Source organism: Macrotis lagotis, chromosome 1, assembly GCF_037893015.1.
Source record: "Macrotis lagotis isolate mMagLag1 chromosome 1, bilby.v1.9.chrom.fasta, whole genome shotgun sequence".
Taxonomy (NCBI): Eukaryota; Metazoa; Chordata; class Mammalia; order Peramelemorphia; family Peramelidae; genus Macrotis; species Macrotis lagotis.
This window is the reverse complement of record NC_133658.1, coordinates 563448590-563467660: the sequence shown is the minus strand read 5'-3', so window position 1 is coordinate 563467660 and position 19071 is coordinate 563448590. Positions and strand designations below refer to the sequence as shown.

Sequence of the window (19071 nt, the reverse complement as noted above, 5' to 3'; positions counted from 1 at the left end):
GAAGAAGAAAAGTATTTCCAGAATTCTAATCCTTTCATGTGGGTCCAGTTCCTCCTAGAACTAAGCCATTTGATGGGTGTGTGCACGACATAGATATGTTTTGTAGACTGAACATAGCAGGTGGTTTACTCACTCACTCATAGACTCAGGGACCTGCCAGATTACTTGGATCTCCTCAGTTTCTGGCAAGACTGGGTAGGGAATTAACTAGAGTTGAGAGAAAGTTGTTTGGGCTAAAGGAAAAAGCAACTGAAAAGTGAAAGAGGACTGAGCCTGATGCTATTGAAAAAGAGAAAGCCTTGAGTGAATTTGGTTCTTTGAAGTTTTTTTTTATATTAATAATACATGTGAGATCGACAAATAGTAATGTTTAGTATTGTTTTGGAAGTAGACTCATGGCCTTATGATATTTTTCAGATATGGTCCCAACATTATACTCAAAGTATTTTTAAAACTATAGGTCTAGGGGTGGCGAGGTGGTACAGTGGATAGAGCACTGGCCCTGGAGTCAGGAGTAACTGAGTTCAAATCCAACCTCAGATGCTTAATAATTACCTAGCTGTATGGCCTTGGGCAAGCCACTTAACCCCATTGCCTTGCAAAAACTAAACACACACACACACACACACACACACACACACACACACAAAATTATAGGTCAAAAGCACTTAAAGAAAAACTGTTGACAAAATACCTTCATTTTTATCATTTACCTCCTATTACTATAATATGAATTTCTTCTCCTCCTCCATACTCCCCCAGACTTGTGGTACTGAGAAATAGGCACCTTGCCCACAGTCACATAAGCAGAATACATCAAAGTCTGAACTTGAACCCAGATCTTTATATGGTCTGTGCCATAATACTCCTTGGACAAAAGAATAATACTTTACAAATCAACATTTTTTTTTATATTATTGGCCTAATCAAAAACATTGCTAATGCTAGATATACAGAAACATAGATTGTCCAAGAAGATGGGACATTTATCTTTGAGGTAATCTGTATATTCCTCTTCCCCTTTTTGGGAGGTAGAAAAACATAACAGGAACTAGCCACCCCTGGGATCTGACTGACCTCTTTGACCTTTTCTGTGGATATGGTTCAACCTTGGTCAGGAATTACATGCTCTGGGGTTGAATTAAATTATAGCTTTGAAAGTACTTGGAAATCTTTTTTAAAAAGTATATTTGAAATGGGGGCTATTTTTAATTTTCAAAGTTCTTTGTTACTGGTGAGATTTATTACCTCAGCTTTTAGAAAATTAGGTATTGTCCAAATTAAGATAAAGAGGAAATATTAAAAAAAATGAAAACAAAACCTCTTGCTTCCTAAATTTTAGGCTGATGTTTAGATAGTGAGTTACATTAAAATCTGATTAGATAAGAAGTATGCTCTAGTGTAAAGAATTATGCCAAGTGATGATATAAGTTGTCTAAGCCCAGGGAATTCAGTGTCAAATTAAGTCATTCACAATCACATTTATAAAGTATTTTTTAAGTCTATCACCCAAAGATAGCTTTTAGAGAGTCATTCTCTCTTCTCATCTCAATATCTATCTATTCCCAAATATTATAAATATCTTGAGCTGCCTGGGAAACATAATTTTATTTTATTTTTTGACATCTGGATCTAATGTGAATTGTATAGATGCCTGTGTTTTATTTCTAATACAAAGGGAGCAAGGCAACATAATTTGACTGTTTGCTTCCCTTGGATGACAGAAGAAGCCTGCTTTTTGGAGGACCTTTTTCCTTTTCCTTTTTGAAGTCCTAGATGCCTTTCTTTCTCCTTGTCTCATCAGATTTGAAAGGAAAACCTACCACGTACTCACTACTAAGCCAGAGCTGACAGAACAGCCATGGGAAAATAAGAAACAGCTTGCACCATCATCCAAAATCTCAGACAAAACTTTGGCCCTGACCAAAACTCAGTTGGAAATTGATCAGATGGCTTTAATTTTCTATTTAAAATTTTTTCAGTCACTTTTGGTCCTTCCAAATTTTAAGTGGACCCAGAAGTAAAGGTCCTTAAACAATCTCAGTGCCATCTGTGCTCATGAGGAGCCACCCCCTAGTAAATGTATTCAAGAAACTGCTGAAAGCTAGGTAATATGTGGCTAAGGAATTAGACTCTGGAGTATGTATCTTACTTAAAGTATATGGGAACAGACTCACAGAAACATCCATACACACATACATAGAGACAGAGAGAAAAGAGATAGACAGAGATGGAGAGACAGGGAGAGACCTAAAGGGACACACATAGGGTCAGAGACAGAGAGGAGAGAGAGATGGGAAAGAGATTGAGAGATAGAAAGATGGAAACAGAGAGAAAAAGAAAGGAAAAGCCAGACAGAGACAGACAAACACAAAGAGTATATATAGAGGAGAGAGAGAGAGAGAGAGAGAGAGAGAGAGAGAGAGAGAGAGAGAGAGAGTTATTTTGCTTGAGCAAGTTCCAACCCATCAGATGCATATCAGCTAGGGTGGTACAACAGGGAAGCCTGGAAACTATTCCTTTGAGGCATGAGGCCCTGGGGTTAAAAGAGTCCAATCTTAGAAAGAATTTCTCCACTGCCAATGGTATTTAAAAGATGCTAATCTTGGAGGAGAATGTGTGAGTATGTGTGTTAGGACAATAGAATTAAAGGGAAAATCTCCTCAAGGGGAAGGTGGCTGGCTGCAAATTCTGTTTGTTCAGGAGAAGGAAAAGATAGCCCTGTTCCTTTATGGCAATATAAAGGCAATTTTTCCTTGAGTTTAGGAATGAAAAGTGTGTGATAATAACATTTGACAGGTCAGTTTCTGACAAAAGAAATAATGGACCTTTTAAGGAAAGGAGGCCTTTGGCAGATCATAAGAGGGAGATAGGGAGGGTTTCTGTAGAAGGTAGAAAGGGGTAGAGGATGTGATTTAGGTATAGGACTAAATGACTGTGTGAAGAGGAATGGTAAAGTTACCTAAACCAGGTGTGGGTAAAAAAAAATGCCACAGGAAATGCTTTTTCTTATAAATAGCAAAGGGAAGGATGATACTCTCTTTTTTGTTCATTTTTTGCAAGGCAATGGTGTTAAGTGATTTGTCCAAGGTCACACAAGTAATTATTAAGTGTCTGAGCTCGAATTAAGTGTCTGAGTCAGGTCCTCCTGACTCCAGAGCAGGTTCTCTGTCCACTGTGCCACCTAGCCCCCCCCCCCCCCCACTGCATTACTTTTACAGGTAACCTGGGGAACTACCCTCTTCTTTGCCTCAGTATTTTCTGTCCTGGAGGACTTCTTGTCAAAGTTCTATAAAGTTGAATCTATTAAGAGACCTGAGATAGATAAGAATATATAGATCCTACATACTAATTATTCCTTATTATTGTTGAATCATTTTTAGTTCTGATTCTTCTTTTTTCTTTTCATTTTTAAATTTTATTTAAGTTAATGGGATTAAGTGAGTTGCCCAAGGTCACACTGCTAGGCAATTATTAAGTGCCTGAGGCCGGATTTGAACTCTATTCACTGCACCACCCAGCTACTCCCTGTCTGATTCTTTCTGATCCCATTTGAGTTGGGTTTTTTAAAAAACATAGATGCTGGAGTGGTTTGCATTTCAGGGTCAAGTGACTTGTCCAGAATCACACAACTAGTGTCTCAGAAAAGATTTGAACTCATGAAGAAGAGTCTTCCTGATTCCAAGGTTAGTGCACTATCTGCTGCATCACTTAGCTGCCCTTCTTAGTTGGCAGTGAATTGTAGGGGTTGCTTCTTGTCCCTGCCATTTCAAAGTGGCTCACATCAAGAGAATTTACTAGCCAGATGCTGTTTTCTGGAGTTTAACCATTGTGCTCCTCTCTATTATTCAGTTTCTGATTTTAATAATTTTCATTCTGAGAGATTAGAAGACCATAGATTTAGAGCAGGAAGGGATGTTTGCAACAATTATTATTTTTTTAATAAAATTTTATACTACTTGTAGATAGTATCATTGTGAGAGCTGTCTCTGTGTCAATAGGCAGTGCAATTTTTAGTAGTTAGGTGGTATAATGGATGGTATACTGGCCCTGGAGTCAGGAGAACCTGAGTTCAAATTTGACCTCAATTATGTAACTAGCTTTGTGACCCAGTATAAGTCACTTAGCCATAATAAAATGAATTGGAGAAGGAATAGACAAATCACTCCAGTATCCTTGCCAAGAAAACTCAAATGGGGTCCCAAAGAGTTGGACATGACTAATTGATTAAATGACAAAAACAATTTGTACAGATGCCCCTTACTTCTTTGTCTATATTGTTCCCAATGACCATCAACCCCTTCTTTTGTCCTCTGTTCCATGTATTGACACAGCCATAATACTCTAATATAGTAAGAAAATTGTTCTTTTATAAAGAAAACAGATGAAAACTAAGTTACCCAGGTGGGAACAGAACCAGTTAGCTGATGATAACAGTATAAATCAATTTCATTTCATTCAGTAAACATTCATTCACATGATGTGTGTTGTGCTCTCCTACATGCAAAGATAAAGAAAGGAGAGGGGGTGTAGTCTCTGCCTTCAAAGAATTTAGAACCTAGTAAATATTTTTCTGTTAAAATTCTTCAAGGGAAGTCAATCAAGGAAAGATGGAAATTTCTCAGGAACAAGAGCTTTCTAAAAGTGACATATACAACAAACATTTTATATATCAATTTATACATTATAATGCATATATATAGAATATATGCATGTGCATTTGCATACATGCATAAACATATGCATATAAATATATATGTGTATATATATATATATATATATATATATATAAACACACCTTTGAGTGATAATGGGTGCTTCCTCACAAGGGTTTTCAAGCAACTTGGATAACCATTTGTTTCTTATTCACTTAACCCCTTTATCCATGCTTCCCTTAGAAAGTGGTAGTTCTACCTCCGCCCCCAATCCATCCTCACCACTAAGGAGGGATTGTGAACAGATTTCAGCAGGCCCATGTACTTAGATGAGAAAATTCAATCTTTATTTCATTATTTTTGTTGTAATATTTTTGTGTTTTAATTTAGAACACTGTAAGAAGGGATCCATAGTCTTCAACAGATTTCTAAAGGGGAACAATGACAAGAAAAAAGTTCAAAATGATTGCCTTCCAGGATGGGACCTGTGGCAAAAAAACATAATTTTCACTCCTATGTCCAAGCTTTCTCAGAATATAAATGAATTTTCTCCATCTCAGACTCTGGAATAGACCACAGAAAGTCTAAAACACCACAAAATAGGCTAATATTATGGTCAATGTCAGGAAAGGAAACTGGAAAAAAATGTATATATATATATATATATATATATATATATATATATATATATATATATATATACATATATATATATATGTATGTATTACATTTCCAAACTTATAGATGTGTTTTTTGATAAAGCAGATCTCTCACCTGGCATTTTTAAAATAAAATCAGAAAAGAGTGGTTAGGTGGTGCAGTGGATAGAGCACCAGCCCTGGAGTCAGGAGGACCTGAGTTCAAATCTGACCTCAGACACTTAATTATTACCCAGCTATGTGACCTTGGGCAACTCACTTAACTCTGGGCAAGTCACTTAGCCCCATTGCCTTGCAAAAACCTACAAATAAAAAAAAAACAAAAAAAAATAAAATAAAATCAGACAGGACCAACTTCTTTGGCAGGAGCTGGTAGCTGGAGGCAAGAGCTGTCCAATGATAGACACAAGAATAATCAAACACTGAACATGGTTGAGTTCTTGGCTTATCTAATACATTTGTAGTGCTATCCAGTAATCCAGCTTTAGTCTGGTATTGATCAATATTTCCATTGTTTTTCTTTGGCAGTTTTTGCTCCTTGATCATGAATTTTCATTTTGGCACATGACTCTCTCCAAAATCTGGGAGAGAAGAATTTTCCATATCTTTGCCAAGTTTTTGACTGGATGGAAAGACCAGATCATGAAACTGAGCTTCTTGTCTCTCATGTAATTGTCCCGATTTACAATGATATAGGTAAACAGGTAGGGCTTTAAAAAGTTGATTCTGGGACATCATTAAACTTGGAAGGAGTGGTGTTATATGGTGCCAGTTCCTAACTCTGGCTTTTATACAAAATTTGACTATCCAATTGGCCAAGATGTCATGAACTTGGGAACTTAGAATAGCCTTCTCACTAAGCAGAACTCAAAGGAAGATTTGTTAAATTTTACCATCAACATACAATATAACTGCAAAACATTTTTATTTAGTGCTTTACAGTTGATAGTTTTTCATTTATTCCTCAGAACACTAAAAGGTAGGCAATGTTGTACCATTTCTCCCCAATTTTTTAAAAATTTTAGTTACAGTTTTGAGTTCCAAATTCTATACCCATTCCCTGAGATACTGAGCAGTTATATATATAGGTTATACATGAGCAATTATGTAAAATATTTCCATATAAGTCATTTTGGGTGCCCAAGGTCACACAGCTAGTAAGTGTATAAGACTGGATTTGAACTCAAGTCCTCCTGACTACAGATCATATAGACTATCCTCTATATCACCTAGCTGCCTCCCATGGTAAGGCAAAACAAGGTCAGAACCCTCCTGCCTTCAACTCTACTATACTGTGTACTATTCCATACTGTTAAGCATAAGATTGCAATTATTATTTTCTGACCTACATTCTTTATAATTGATTTGTATTATGGGATAATAAATAATAGTAGTGGATATGATGGTAAATGTTTAAGAACAGAAAAATGTACACATGAAATATTAAAATTTTCCACTATTACTTCTTTAAGCTTAGATAATAAAAAAATAAATAAATCAAGCCCTGATACATAGCATTTGCTGATTTCTAAGGTGTAAATGCTTGAAAATTTGAAAAAAAATTGAAAAATGCATTAAAAATTTCACAATTGGCTTTTATGAACTGGTATTGGCTGGTTTCAGCACATCCCTACTTAGATCACAACTCTTACTCTTTGTGCAGGATCTCATAAGATGCATACAATAACATAGGGAGGGCAGATACTTTTCTAACTCATTTTCTAGTTGAGGAAAATTGCTCAGGTTCACATAGCTAGTAAATGTCTGAAGTCAAATTTGAACTCAGGTCTTTGTGACTCCAGGAGCAATTCTCTTTCTACTGGATCATCTGTCTGTCTCTGGACAACAAATACTTTTATAAATGTAAGATATTAACTGTTGTTTTACTCTGTTTTGTGAAATGAAGTGTGAGTTTACAATGGACATGTTTGCTTGTTTGTTTGTTTTTAATGTTATTTTATTTTATTTTTTCCAATTACAAGCAAAGATAGTTATCAGTATTCATCTTTTTTGTAAACTTTTAAGTTCCACATTTTTCAGCCACCCTCCCTTTCCTCCCCCCCACCCCATGAGATTGAGTAATCTAATATAGGTTGTACATGTATAATCATGCTTAACATATTTTCATATTAGTTATGTTAAGGATATGTTTATTATGTGTTAAATTTCCATGATAGTGTTTGTGAGTGTCCTTTTTTCTTTTTCTTCCTGTTAACAACAAAATAACATTAATAATAAAACCCCAATTCATTTATTGACATGTGATTTACAAAATGTTTTCCTCACAGCAGTCTAGTAAGATAAAGAGGTATAAATATTATCAAAGTAAATAAATACTAATATTTTGTCAAATAGACATAACTCATCAGGAGACCACAGCAATAATTCTGCCTTTCCCATCTCATTTATTATTGTCTCCATGATCCTTTATGGAGATTTCTTAGAAAAGATACTGGGGTGGTTAGTAGATTGAGGTAAACAGAGGTTAAGTGACTTGTCTAAGGTCACATGATTAGTAGTGACTTGAATTCAGTTCTTGATTCCAGGCCCAGCTCTCTATCTCTCTGAACCACCTAAGTGCTTCTATCCCATACTCATTCATATTTTATTTCCTTTAAGATAATGAGAAACCCATGAAGGTGCTAGATGATGAAGATTTAGTAGATCAACATCTCATCAGTGAACTGAGGAAGGAGTATGGAATGACCTACAATGATTTCTTCATGGTGCTGACTGATGTTGACATGAGAGTCAAGGTAGGGACTTAATGATTCAGGGTGACATTCCCTAGTATAATGATTCTGGTTTTTTCCCCTACAAATGTTTTTCCTTTGACTGAAATGTATATATATACATATATATATATGTATGTATATATATATGTATATATATATATATATATAAAATTCTCCACTATATGTCATATAGCTGCTGTTTCTATTTTAATCTTTACCTGATCTGATTCTTCCTACTGTTTTGACTTTCAGAAGTCAAAAAATTCTGGCCACTCTCATTTGTATCAGAGGTATGGGGGACTAGATTACCTTTTTAGATAACCAATGGTTGAAAATACAAACTTGCTTATGAAACATTGTGGAAGAGAAAAAGAAGGAAGATGAGGAAGAAAAATAATTATGAGGAGCATCACTTGATAAAATCTTGAAACAGTGATTTGATTTCATTTGATACATTTCTCTGTTACTAGCCATATGATCCTAGGCAAGTCATTTAACTCTGTTCACCTCAGTTTCCTCATCTGTAAAATGAGCTCAAGAAATGTATCATCAACACCATGGAAACTGGAGTCACTAATGGAGTCAATTCTTTGCTCTAGATAGGGTGGCACGCTCTACAGCTGGTGCCTTATTGGTATGCACAGGCAGTAAGGGCTGAAAAAAGTAAAGGAGACAGCAGGAAAGTTATAAGCTTCCAGAAGATAATTAGGCTGTCTAACTTTGGACCAACTTCAGGCAGTTTGGGTTGTTCATAGATCAAGAATCAGACTCAGGTAGATTAGTGAGAATGCCAGAAAGTTCCAGGCTTTATTTAGTTTATTTTATTTATTGAAGAAAAATTTCCTTGATGTTGGCAAGAATTAATTCTTCCCCATTTAAACTGCCTGCCATTCTCCACATTTAGTAGTTCTGCATTAGTCATAAGTCAAGGCATTGTTGGGACAAGATGACATAGGTTACTATCATAATAATAGTTGCTTCTTCTCATTAGCTTTTAAGATTCTGACCTTGGAAGAACTAGTTCATTCATTTTTATTTGTATATGACTGCACACATTCAGTAAAGATCTATTAGTCTTAGATCCCTTCTAACTCCAATATCTTTTGATTCTATAAATTGCTAAAAGCCACTGTATGTGCACAGCACCATACTATCTTTTGATCACTTTCTAGATCAGTATTTCTCAACCCCAAACTTCTCTATATTTCAACTAGGTGAAATACTTGAATTCACTCACGTGGCTCTTAGTGACTTAGTAAATAGGGACTAGGAACCCAAGAAGATTAGATATTCAGGAGGAAATGAATGACGTCCCATCTGAATCCCCAGACAATATTGTGGCACATTTCTTCCTATTAAATACATGCATAGACAATTCTCAGAAATATTTTGTAGGGATGAGGGAATAAGCATATAGTTTGATAGTTGTTCATGTTTTTTCAGTTGCATTTTGAGATAAAAGTGCTATGGTGATATTTTCCAATGGGGGGAAAACTTCATTTGAGATATTTTTAATGTTATTTTTGCCTCTGACAGTTTCTTCTGTTAAGTACTTGGTCAGGATCATTATCTCTCCTGGATTCAATTTTCTAAAATGTTGCTGCTCTTAGATAAGCATAGCATATCAAGTATTAAGGTACAGAGTCCAAGTGGCATGATTTCATTATTATTATTAACAAAATAAATCACTCTCCAAATACCAGAATATTAGCTCCATGTCATGTCTATTTGTTGCCTTCTCGATTAGCTGGGTTTTACACCAGGCTCTTGGTAGGCTCCTTTTCTCAACTGTTTTTCATCATTTCATAATCTTCTGTCCTCCTCTTCCATAGTATTTTATAAATGAGTTTTCACTCTAATTGCTGTTGTTCAGTCATTTTCAGTTGTGTACTACTCTTTGATTTTTTGGGTTGGGGTGGGGGCAAAGATACTGGAATGATGTGCCAATTCCTTCTTGAGCTCATTTTACAGATGAGGAAACTGAGGTGAACAGTGTTAAATGACTTGCCTAGGATCGTACAGCTAGTAAGAGACTGAGGTCAGATTTAACTCAAGAGAGATGCGTTTTCCTCACGGCAGGCCTGGAATTCTATCCACTGTGCCACTTGGATGCCCATTTCACTCTAGAGTCAGTGTCATATTTTGGTTAAAATTTATTTTTGTTCATTTAACAAAGAATTTAAATATTTGCTGGATACTGCTTCCTGGGCTATTTTGGTAAAAGTTAATAAAGTTTGATAAAAGTTCTTTAGGAAATGGTGATAGTATTATCATTTTTTATCCATTTTCTCTTTTTTCAATCGGTTTATTCATAAAAAAATCAATAAGGAACTCCTTAAGCATACATAATACCCTTTTTTCACTTTTATTTTTTTCCAATCTGGTGTTTATTTTGATCTCTGCCATGACCAACTGATGACCTGAGAATCCACAGACAGATGATTCCAGTTTGTCAGTTAGGTCTATAATTGATTTGTCCATGACTGCTAAATATATCTGGTTTCATGTTTCCTTACATTATTAGCTTTCTGTCATGCCTATTCTTCTGACTTTCTTCTTGAAGAATGTATTCTGAATCATACCTAATCTTTAAGTCTTTGGCCTATTTCTTTCATTGATCCTGAGTCATATTTTCCAGCAGATTTAACTTTTCCTGAGTTACAAGAACAGTTTCTTTGTCCCTCTTCTTCCAGGTCCTATTTCTTTCCCTTCCTCATTGGCCTTCCACTAGGCTACCCTAGGTAGACTCAATTGAGTAATTTCATTCACTTTCTTGCCTCAAATATGACTTTCCTCACTTCTTTTTCTTTGTAAAGAGCATGAGAACCAGCCCAGCATCAAAGGCAAGGGAAGTGAAACTGGGGATATATTCATAGTGAAGCACTTTTGAGGGTAGATGAGTGACTTCACAGTCCTTGAAAATCTAAGTCATGGTGTTTCATATATTCAGGACCTCAAAAAGGGAGAAAGCACTACTGTGTGGGGGAAATAAAACCGATGAGGTCCAATATTTAACTTTCCAAGATTGTGCTCAGAGTTGTACCACCTGGGCAGAACAGGGATTGTGGCTCCACTCTCCTATTGGAGAAAAGCTGCCCTAATAAATAGTTGTATGTTTGGGTCTCTAATTGTCATTTTGTTTTTCTTTCTTAAACAGCAATACTATGAGGTTCCCATAGCAATGAAATCTGTTTTTGATTTGATTGACACTTTCCAGTCTCGAATCAAAGATATGGAAAGACAGAAGAAGGAGGGCATTGTCTGCAAGGAGGACAAGAAGCAGTCACTGGAGAACTTCCTATCTAGGTACATGTCCTTTTGGTCCTCAGGAGTGACTAAGTTTGATTTGACTTTAAATCACCTTATATGGTTACACTAAAGTATTGAAATTAAAACAACAAACAGATGATTATTATTTTGCAAGGTCTTTATCCTTTCCAAGAGAGCAATGTTATTTCTCAGAGTTATGTAGCAAAACTACGACAATGTTGCTAATTGGAAAAGGCAGTGTTAATAAGGATTATTGAATTGAATTTGTAGCTATGCTGCTGACTTTGTGATCTTGACTCAGTGATTTTAGTCCTTCCTGTTGCTTCTTGGCACAGAGCACATATGACTTGAACATGAGCTCAGAATAGTTGAGCTGGAAGGTAATTCAGATATCATCTAGTCTAACCTCCACATTTAAAGAAAACTGAGGCTTAAAGATGAAAAGTAACTTGTCTAAGGATATACCACTAGTAAAGGATAGAACTGGATCTTAAATCCTGGTCTTCCAAATCTCAGTTCAACATATTTTCTACTATATCATGCCATGTCTACTTGGATACCCAAGTCAAGAAAATATAAATTTGGGAAAATGTGAGATGTTTGCAAAATATATAGGGTATCTCAAATATCTGGATGTAGTTTTAAACTTATTCTATTATTTTCTGCATCCTACTTTCCTGAAGTTTTACTTTCAGAGGTTTTTATGTGCATGCATAAAAACATGCATCCCATTTATTCATTCCTTTTAGCTAGAGTCCTTGGTTTGATGATGTCTTTGTGCTTTGTTCTTGAAGAGGACATGCATGTGAATTGGATATGAATCAGGGTGTGCTGTGCTACGCCACCAGCCTCACTTTCTCTTTCCGAGCCATCTGAATTCAGTGGCCAAATATGGATCATTACGACTGGAGATATGACCCTGGATGTCAGACAATCAGGGTTAAGTGACTTGCCCAAGGTCAAAACATCAATAAGTCTGCAGTATTTGAACTCCGATCCTGCTGACTTCAACATAACTGTGTCATCTAACTGCTTCAGTCTAGCAGGAGAGAAACTCCTTGATAGCATTGAAAATAGTGGGAAGGATATAATGAAGTTGAATATTGAACTTCTTTCTTTCCTTTCTGGTAAATAGAAAATCAGTACAGTCACAGTTATTTCCTCATTTCTTCAGGCTGCTGAGAGACCAAGATTCATTTTCTTTTTTCTTTTTAATCTTGTCTTATTTTTCAAGACATCAAATAGAAAAAGTAACATTTTTCTCTTTCTCTGGTCACCAGTGAGACCTTAAGGTAAATGGCAACTTGGAAGTCATACCAGTTTTCAGTCTAATGCCATCTTCTTCATGGGAATGCATGTATCTTTAGAGTCATTCAGTTTTCTTTTTGCTTTTGTTTTTTTTTTGCAAGGCAATGGGGCTAAGTGGCTTGCCCAAGGCCACACAGCTAGGTAATTATTAAGTGTCTGAGGCCCAGATTTGAACTCAGGTACTCCTGACTCCAGAGCCAGTGCTCTAATCCACTGTACCACCTAGCTGCCCTGAGTCATTCAGTTTTAAAAGTATATTCTCAATTTACAAAAATCTATTGGATAGATTTATATGTTAACATTGAACAAGATATTTCTTGAAGCAGTTAGATGACACAGTGGTGTTGAAGTCAGGAGGATCGGAGTTCAAATACTGCAGATTTACTGATGTTTTGACCTTGGGCAAGTCACTTAACCCTGATTGTCTGACATCCAGGGTCATATCTCCAGTCGTAATGATCCATATTTGGCCACTGGATTCAGATGACTCGGAAAGAGAAAGTGAGGCTGGTGGTGTAGCACAGCACACCCTGACTCATATCCAATTCACATGCATGTCTTCTTCAAGAACAAAGAACAAAAAACATCATCAAACCAAGGACTCTAGCTAAAAGGAATGAATAAATGGGATTCATGTTTTCATGCATGCACATAAAAACCTCTGAAAGTAAAACTTCAGGAAAGTAGGATGCAGAAAATAATAGAATAAATCTGGTTTCTTCCTCAAATGGAACTTATCCCCCAAATTTGCTGAGATATTGGTGAGATTATATATTCTTTGAGATTAGCAGACACTGGAGCTAGTTTAGTCTAGTTCCTATATATTTTGTGCCCATAATTATCTCTCCTTGAGAATGAAACCACAAAGAATGGTATCAAACATCTACCGATTTGGAAATGCCAATAAGATATGTAAATACAGGTACAAATTGGAGCTTTTCATTTACAGAGCAGCCACACTGAGAGGGAAACCACTCAATCCAAAATAAGACAGTGGAGTGAGATTCACAATCCGGAGCACCAGCCCCATGGAGGGAACTAGGCAGCTCTTGGTGTACCCACTGTGGAGAAAGAAGTATTGCTTAACAAAGAAATAACCTGCTGTTCATTATGTCTGAGACAGTGGGTCTTGAATTACATACCACAGAAGTTCAAACTTCATTCAATGGCATAGTTAGGAAAATATACAAAAATATATATCACCCAAAATAACTCCATGAGGGCAAGACTTCACAGTTCTGTGTGAGGTCTGGGAGCCTGGATGGGTCTGGGTCTGGGTTAGATGGGTCAGTGCCAGCCTGGCATAACTCCTAGAATAGCAGAAGAATGTAGAGAATGGAGGGGTGTGGCCCTGACAATAGTCACCAGGAATCCCTGACAGTCCTGGTATTCCACCCTCTTACCCTGCTCTCCCTCCACCTGATCATACACTTTCCTGCCCCCCCCATTCTAAACTTGTTTTTTTGTTTTCTTTTCCTCTTAAGAATAACAAGAAAGACAAATCACTCTAATTTAATGGCCATGGTTCTCATTAGAGGCTTACTAGGGGGTCTTCCATTTTAATTAATATTTCATCCAGCTATTGTGTTTTTTGCAGTTATTCAAACCTTTGCAACACTTCTCCTCACACCCTTATCCCCACCAACCCTTGAGGCCATTTTTTTCTGGGTTGCATATTCTTCCTTTTGGTCTCAAGACAGTGGAACTTAATGACAGAGAAGGAAATAAGTATGAAAGCTACTGTCCTTTAAAAAAAACACTTAGATCAAACTTTCCCCATTATAGTTTTTCCATTCCATTAGTTACAAGGCAAAGCATATTTTTCCCAATAAATATATCCCAAGCATCCTCAAAATGTACCTTGATTTTACTTCTCCTTTGAATACATTATTATCATTTAAAGTCTAAATAAATGTCCTTTTGACTTGGGAGACTGTAATGGGCAGAGTACAAACTGTATTCAGTGGATATGATCCCAGCTTCCAAGTCAGCATCTATCATCTTCTGGTTTATGGAAACTCACTCATCTGTGATGGCAGTAAGAAACAATGAAGAGATGGGGGCAGCTAGGTGTTAGTGAACTGGTCCTGGAGTCAGGAGGATTTGAGTTCCAATAAGGCCTCAGGCACTTCTTAGCTCTGTGATCCTGGGCGGATTACCTTGATTACCTGGAAGAAAGAAAGAAAAGAAAGAAGGAAGAAAGAAGTGAAGAGATGAATGCAAGACAAATTGTAAAGGATGTGGAGAAGAGCATTTAGTAATTGATTGGAAATCAATGGTAAATAAGAGGGAAGAGTCAAAGATAATAAACATTTTTTTCTTTTCTTAATAATTGGAAGATGGGATGCCACAGAAAGAAAGCAAGATTAGGAAGAAAAGACACAATGCAGCTTTGGACATGTTGGATTGAAGGTAATAATAGTATGACATGGTAGAGATACCATGGAAGCAGTGAGAGGCACAAGCATGGAACTTAGAAGAGATGAAGAGATATCAATTTGGCAGTCTATATATAAGTGGTGATTGAGCCCAGGAAAGTAAATGAGACCCTCAAGGGAGAGAAAGTAGGCAGTGAAGAAAAAGTCAAGGAGAGACCCTTGGTGGAAAACTACATTAAGAGTTTGGAGAAAATGTAAGGAAATAGCAAGAGAGAGAAAAAGAGCATTTGGAGATAGAAGTCAATGAGGAGAATATGGTGACCAGGAAGAAAGTATCGAATAGGAGTAGACAACAGTGTCAAAAGTTGAAGACAAATCAAGAAATATGAGAAGTGAATCAAAATCATTGTTGGTTGGGAGGTCCATGGTGATCTTTAAGAAACTAGTGTTGTTGGTAAAGTTTGGGCTGGAGCAGTATGGAGGCATTAGATATAAAAAACTTTTTCAAGAAGTTTATCAATGAAGGAAAAGAGATAGAAGAATAATTGGATGGGTTAGAACAGTTCAGGAAAAACTTATTATTGAGTGAGAAAATCTGGGCATATTTTAACAGATGAAAAGCAAGTTAATGGTGAAGGAGAGACTGAAGATGCATTAAAGAAAGTGGATGACTGCAGAAGCATTTTCCTGGAGAAGACAGGAAACAATGAGATAAAAGATGCAGGTAGATTTATTAGCCTTAGCGAAGAGATAATCAACATGCATTTATTAAGCACCTCTCAACCATTCAATAAAAACTTATTAAACATCTACTGTGGGCCAGGTACTGTGTTAAGCACTGAAGAAACAATGAGACAAATAGTCCATGCTTTCAAGGAGCTCACAATTTTGTGGGGAAAACAACAAACTTCATATAAACAAGAGATATGCAGAATAAATTAAAGATAATGAACTGAAGGGACATTAAGGAGGATTGGGAAAGAATTCTCATACAGATATTTCTTCCTTTACTCAGGGGAAACAGGAGAGCATTTGATGTTGCTGGAAGTTTGGGGGAACAGAACAGATAGTTTTCTCAGTGAAGCAGGAGTAAATGTAGAAAAAAAGAGTAGAGTTGGGAGTGAGAGGAGAAAAGAAAAGGTTTGGAACACTCATTATGGAAAATTTCAAGATGATGATAAAAGTTATCAGACAACTCAGAACATAGATTTAGAGCTGGAACATCATTGAATTAAATTTCCTTATTTTATAGAAGAGAGCTCTGAGTCCAAGAGAAGATAAAGGTCTTGTTCATATATCTAGTAAATAGTCTGAGGGAGGATTTGGACAAAGGTCATCTTGACTCAAAGTCTTGTTACTCTAATGACATCACATAACCCAGCACTATGGTCTAGTTGAGTTTATGTCTGATAAAATCATAATGGAATAAATAAACTCAATTTTGTCACTTTCTTTAGTAAAGCATGAGTCCTGAATCAATTTTAAAGGAATCAGATGGAGGGGGTTTCCAGGTATGAAAATACACAAGTTTACAATGGTGATTGATTGAGATGTAGGGAATTCTAGGCTTGTAAGTTACTGAAGTACTAAAATATTAATGCATACAGAGGCAAATGAAGTTCAGGTGGAATAGATGATCAACCTAACACAACTGGGATGGGCAAAGAAACCAGAGGATAAAGAGTAGGCTTGATATGAGCAAAAGACTGGGAGAAGGATGAAAGGTTATGGTTATCATCTAGTCAAATATTAAGTGGAAGTGGTAATATGTGGTTGAAACTACTTTAACAAGATCAACAGAGAGGAGGAATTGTATGGTCTTGTTGTTAAACAGGCTGTTGATATAAATATTGAAATTCCTACAAGTTAGGCTTTCTTAACCTTTAGTGTATCACACTCCCTTAGTTCTATAGTTCAGCTCTTAGAATCTTCTCAGAATAATGTTTTTAAATGCACAAAGTAAAATACATAGATTTATCAAAGACATCAATTATATTGAAATTCAATTTTCAATTTTTAAAAGATGTCCATGGATACCAGTTTAAGAACCTTTGCATATAGATATTGACAAATGAAGACAGTGAAGAGGGGATTAAAAATTGTTGAGAAAGCAAACAGAAGAGCAAATTGAACTTTAGTAGATAATGGAAGCAAGGTTGAGGTAAAGAGAGGTATAAAATAAGTGGACAGACTTCAAAAAGGAAAAGATTCTGAGAGATGGCAGTAGAAGAAGCCAATAGGAACAATATGTTGTCTTATCCTTCTAGTCCTGTGAATCATAGGAACAATAGGAGTGGTTTCCTTTGGAGAAAATTTTCAGAGATATGCATGTCCTTGAGTGAGAGCTGAGTTTCAGTTAAAATGGAGATGTTAATAAAATATTGCTTGAAAAGTTCAAGAATGGAATGAGTTTGTTGAGAAGAGTACTGGTAGTTTCAAAAAGGTACATTGAATCTAGGCTAGGAAGTGGGATTGAGAAGTCTAGGAAGAAGTAATGAATCTTTGTGAAAAGGTAGAATGGATATGGCACTTATAATGTAAAGAATGAAACTGGATGACTAGGTCTGGGGAGCCTATCAGAAAGGACATTGATAAGGCACCCTCTTTTGTCAAAGTTTAAATAGAATTTATCTAGCCTAGAATTTGAAATAGGATTGGAAAAAAATCATTGTTTCAGATTCTATGAAATCTCAGTTCCAAATGGTTTTCTGTGCAATAGTGATAGGTATCTTTTTTTAGTTTGTTTGTTTTTTTTTTTTTGGCAAGGCAATGGGGTTAAGTGGCTTGCTCAAGGCCACACAGCTAGGTAATTATTAAATGTCTGAAGTCAGATTTGAAATCAGGTACCCCTGACTCCAGGGCTGATGCTCTATCCACTGAACCACCTAGGGGCCCTTGAGAGGTATCTTTTGAAGGGGGAAGGCAGCCAGTTCTGGCTGCTGCAAAATGTAATACTTATTTGCTTACTTTTCAGATTCCGTTGGAGGCGGCGTTTACTTGTGATTTCTGCTCCTAATGATGAAGACTGGGCATATTCACAGCAGCTCTCTGCTCTCAGTGGACAAGCTTGCAATTTTGGTAAGAAGTCGGACCATTGCTACTACTGCAGACTCTTCTCCTAAAACAATAAAAATAGAATGCTTTAAAGCTTACAAAATCCTTTTTTAACATATTGTCTCATTTGAACCTAACTGAAACCTTGAGGAGTAGGTGCTGTGCAATATAATATTATACATATACATATACATACACACACATATACATATGTGAATATTTCTTTATCACAGCTGAAGAAACTGAAGCTCAGAGAGGTTTATTTACTTGCCCATAGTTGGTCCAACTTTTAAGTGTCAGAGATATAATTTGAACCCATCTTCCTGATCCTAAGTCCAACATCCACCATGCCAAGTGAAGGCATAGACAATCCCCTTGATCCAAATAATAAATTCCCGAGAACTATTTAATTTTTAGCTGTGACATACACACAAATGTTTATCTTATGGATTAAAATCATTTCCATAAGGAAAATGAGAAGGAGGAGGAGGAGGAGGAGGAGGAGGAGGAGGAGGAGAATAAGAAGAACAAGAAAAACAAGAACAAGAACAAGAAGAAGAAAAGGAGGAGGAGGAGAAGGGGAAGGAGGAGAAGAAGAAAGAAGAAGAGGAAGAAGAAGAAGAAAAGAGAGAGAGAGAGAAAGAAAGAAAGAAAGAAAGAAAGAAAGAAAGAAAGAAAGAAAGAAAGAAAGAAAGAGAAAGAGAAAGGAAGGAAGGAAGGAAGGAAGGAAGGAAGGAAGTAAGGAAGGAAGGAGGGAGATGATGAAAGGCTAACCTGGCTTATATTTATTTTATTGATTTCACAGACCTGTATATGAAAATGTGATTCACAAGATAAATATGTCTGGCATTTGGGTGGGAAGTAACCTTGCCTACCAAAAGGACCCCTCCCCATCATCCCCCAAGCTACAGAACTGACATATTATTAGTTAACTCCAAATTATTACCTGACTTGAGACTTTGTCAAAATCTTCATGACATCTCAGTACTGATCCAGGACAAGCCCTTGTCCT

The 19071-nt window shown here is 36.4% G+C and overlaps 1 protein-coding gene across 2 annotated transcripts in view; it reads left to right on the top strand.

Moving 5' to 3' along the window:
* The window catches only part of CCDC80 (coiled-coil domain containing 80), a 40712-nt gene that overhangs the window by 16315 nt on the left and 5326 nt on the right, over positions 1-19071 (top strand). For both annotated transcript variants that reach the window (XM_074214509.1, XM_074214510.1), the window contains exons 4-6: positions 7934-8070; positions 11207-11355; positions 17980-18083. In XM_074214509.1, coding sequence (XP_074070610.1) covers positions 7934-8070; positions 11207-11355; positions 17980-18083 — 390 coding nt within the window. The remainder of the gene's footprint in view (positions 1-7933; positions 8071-11206; positions 11356-17979; positions 18084-19071) is intronic.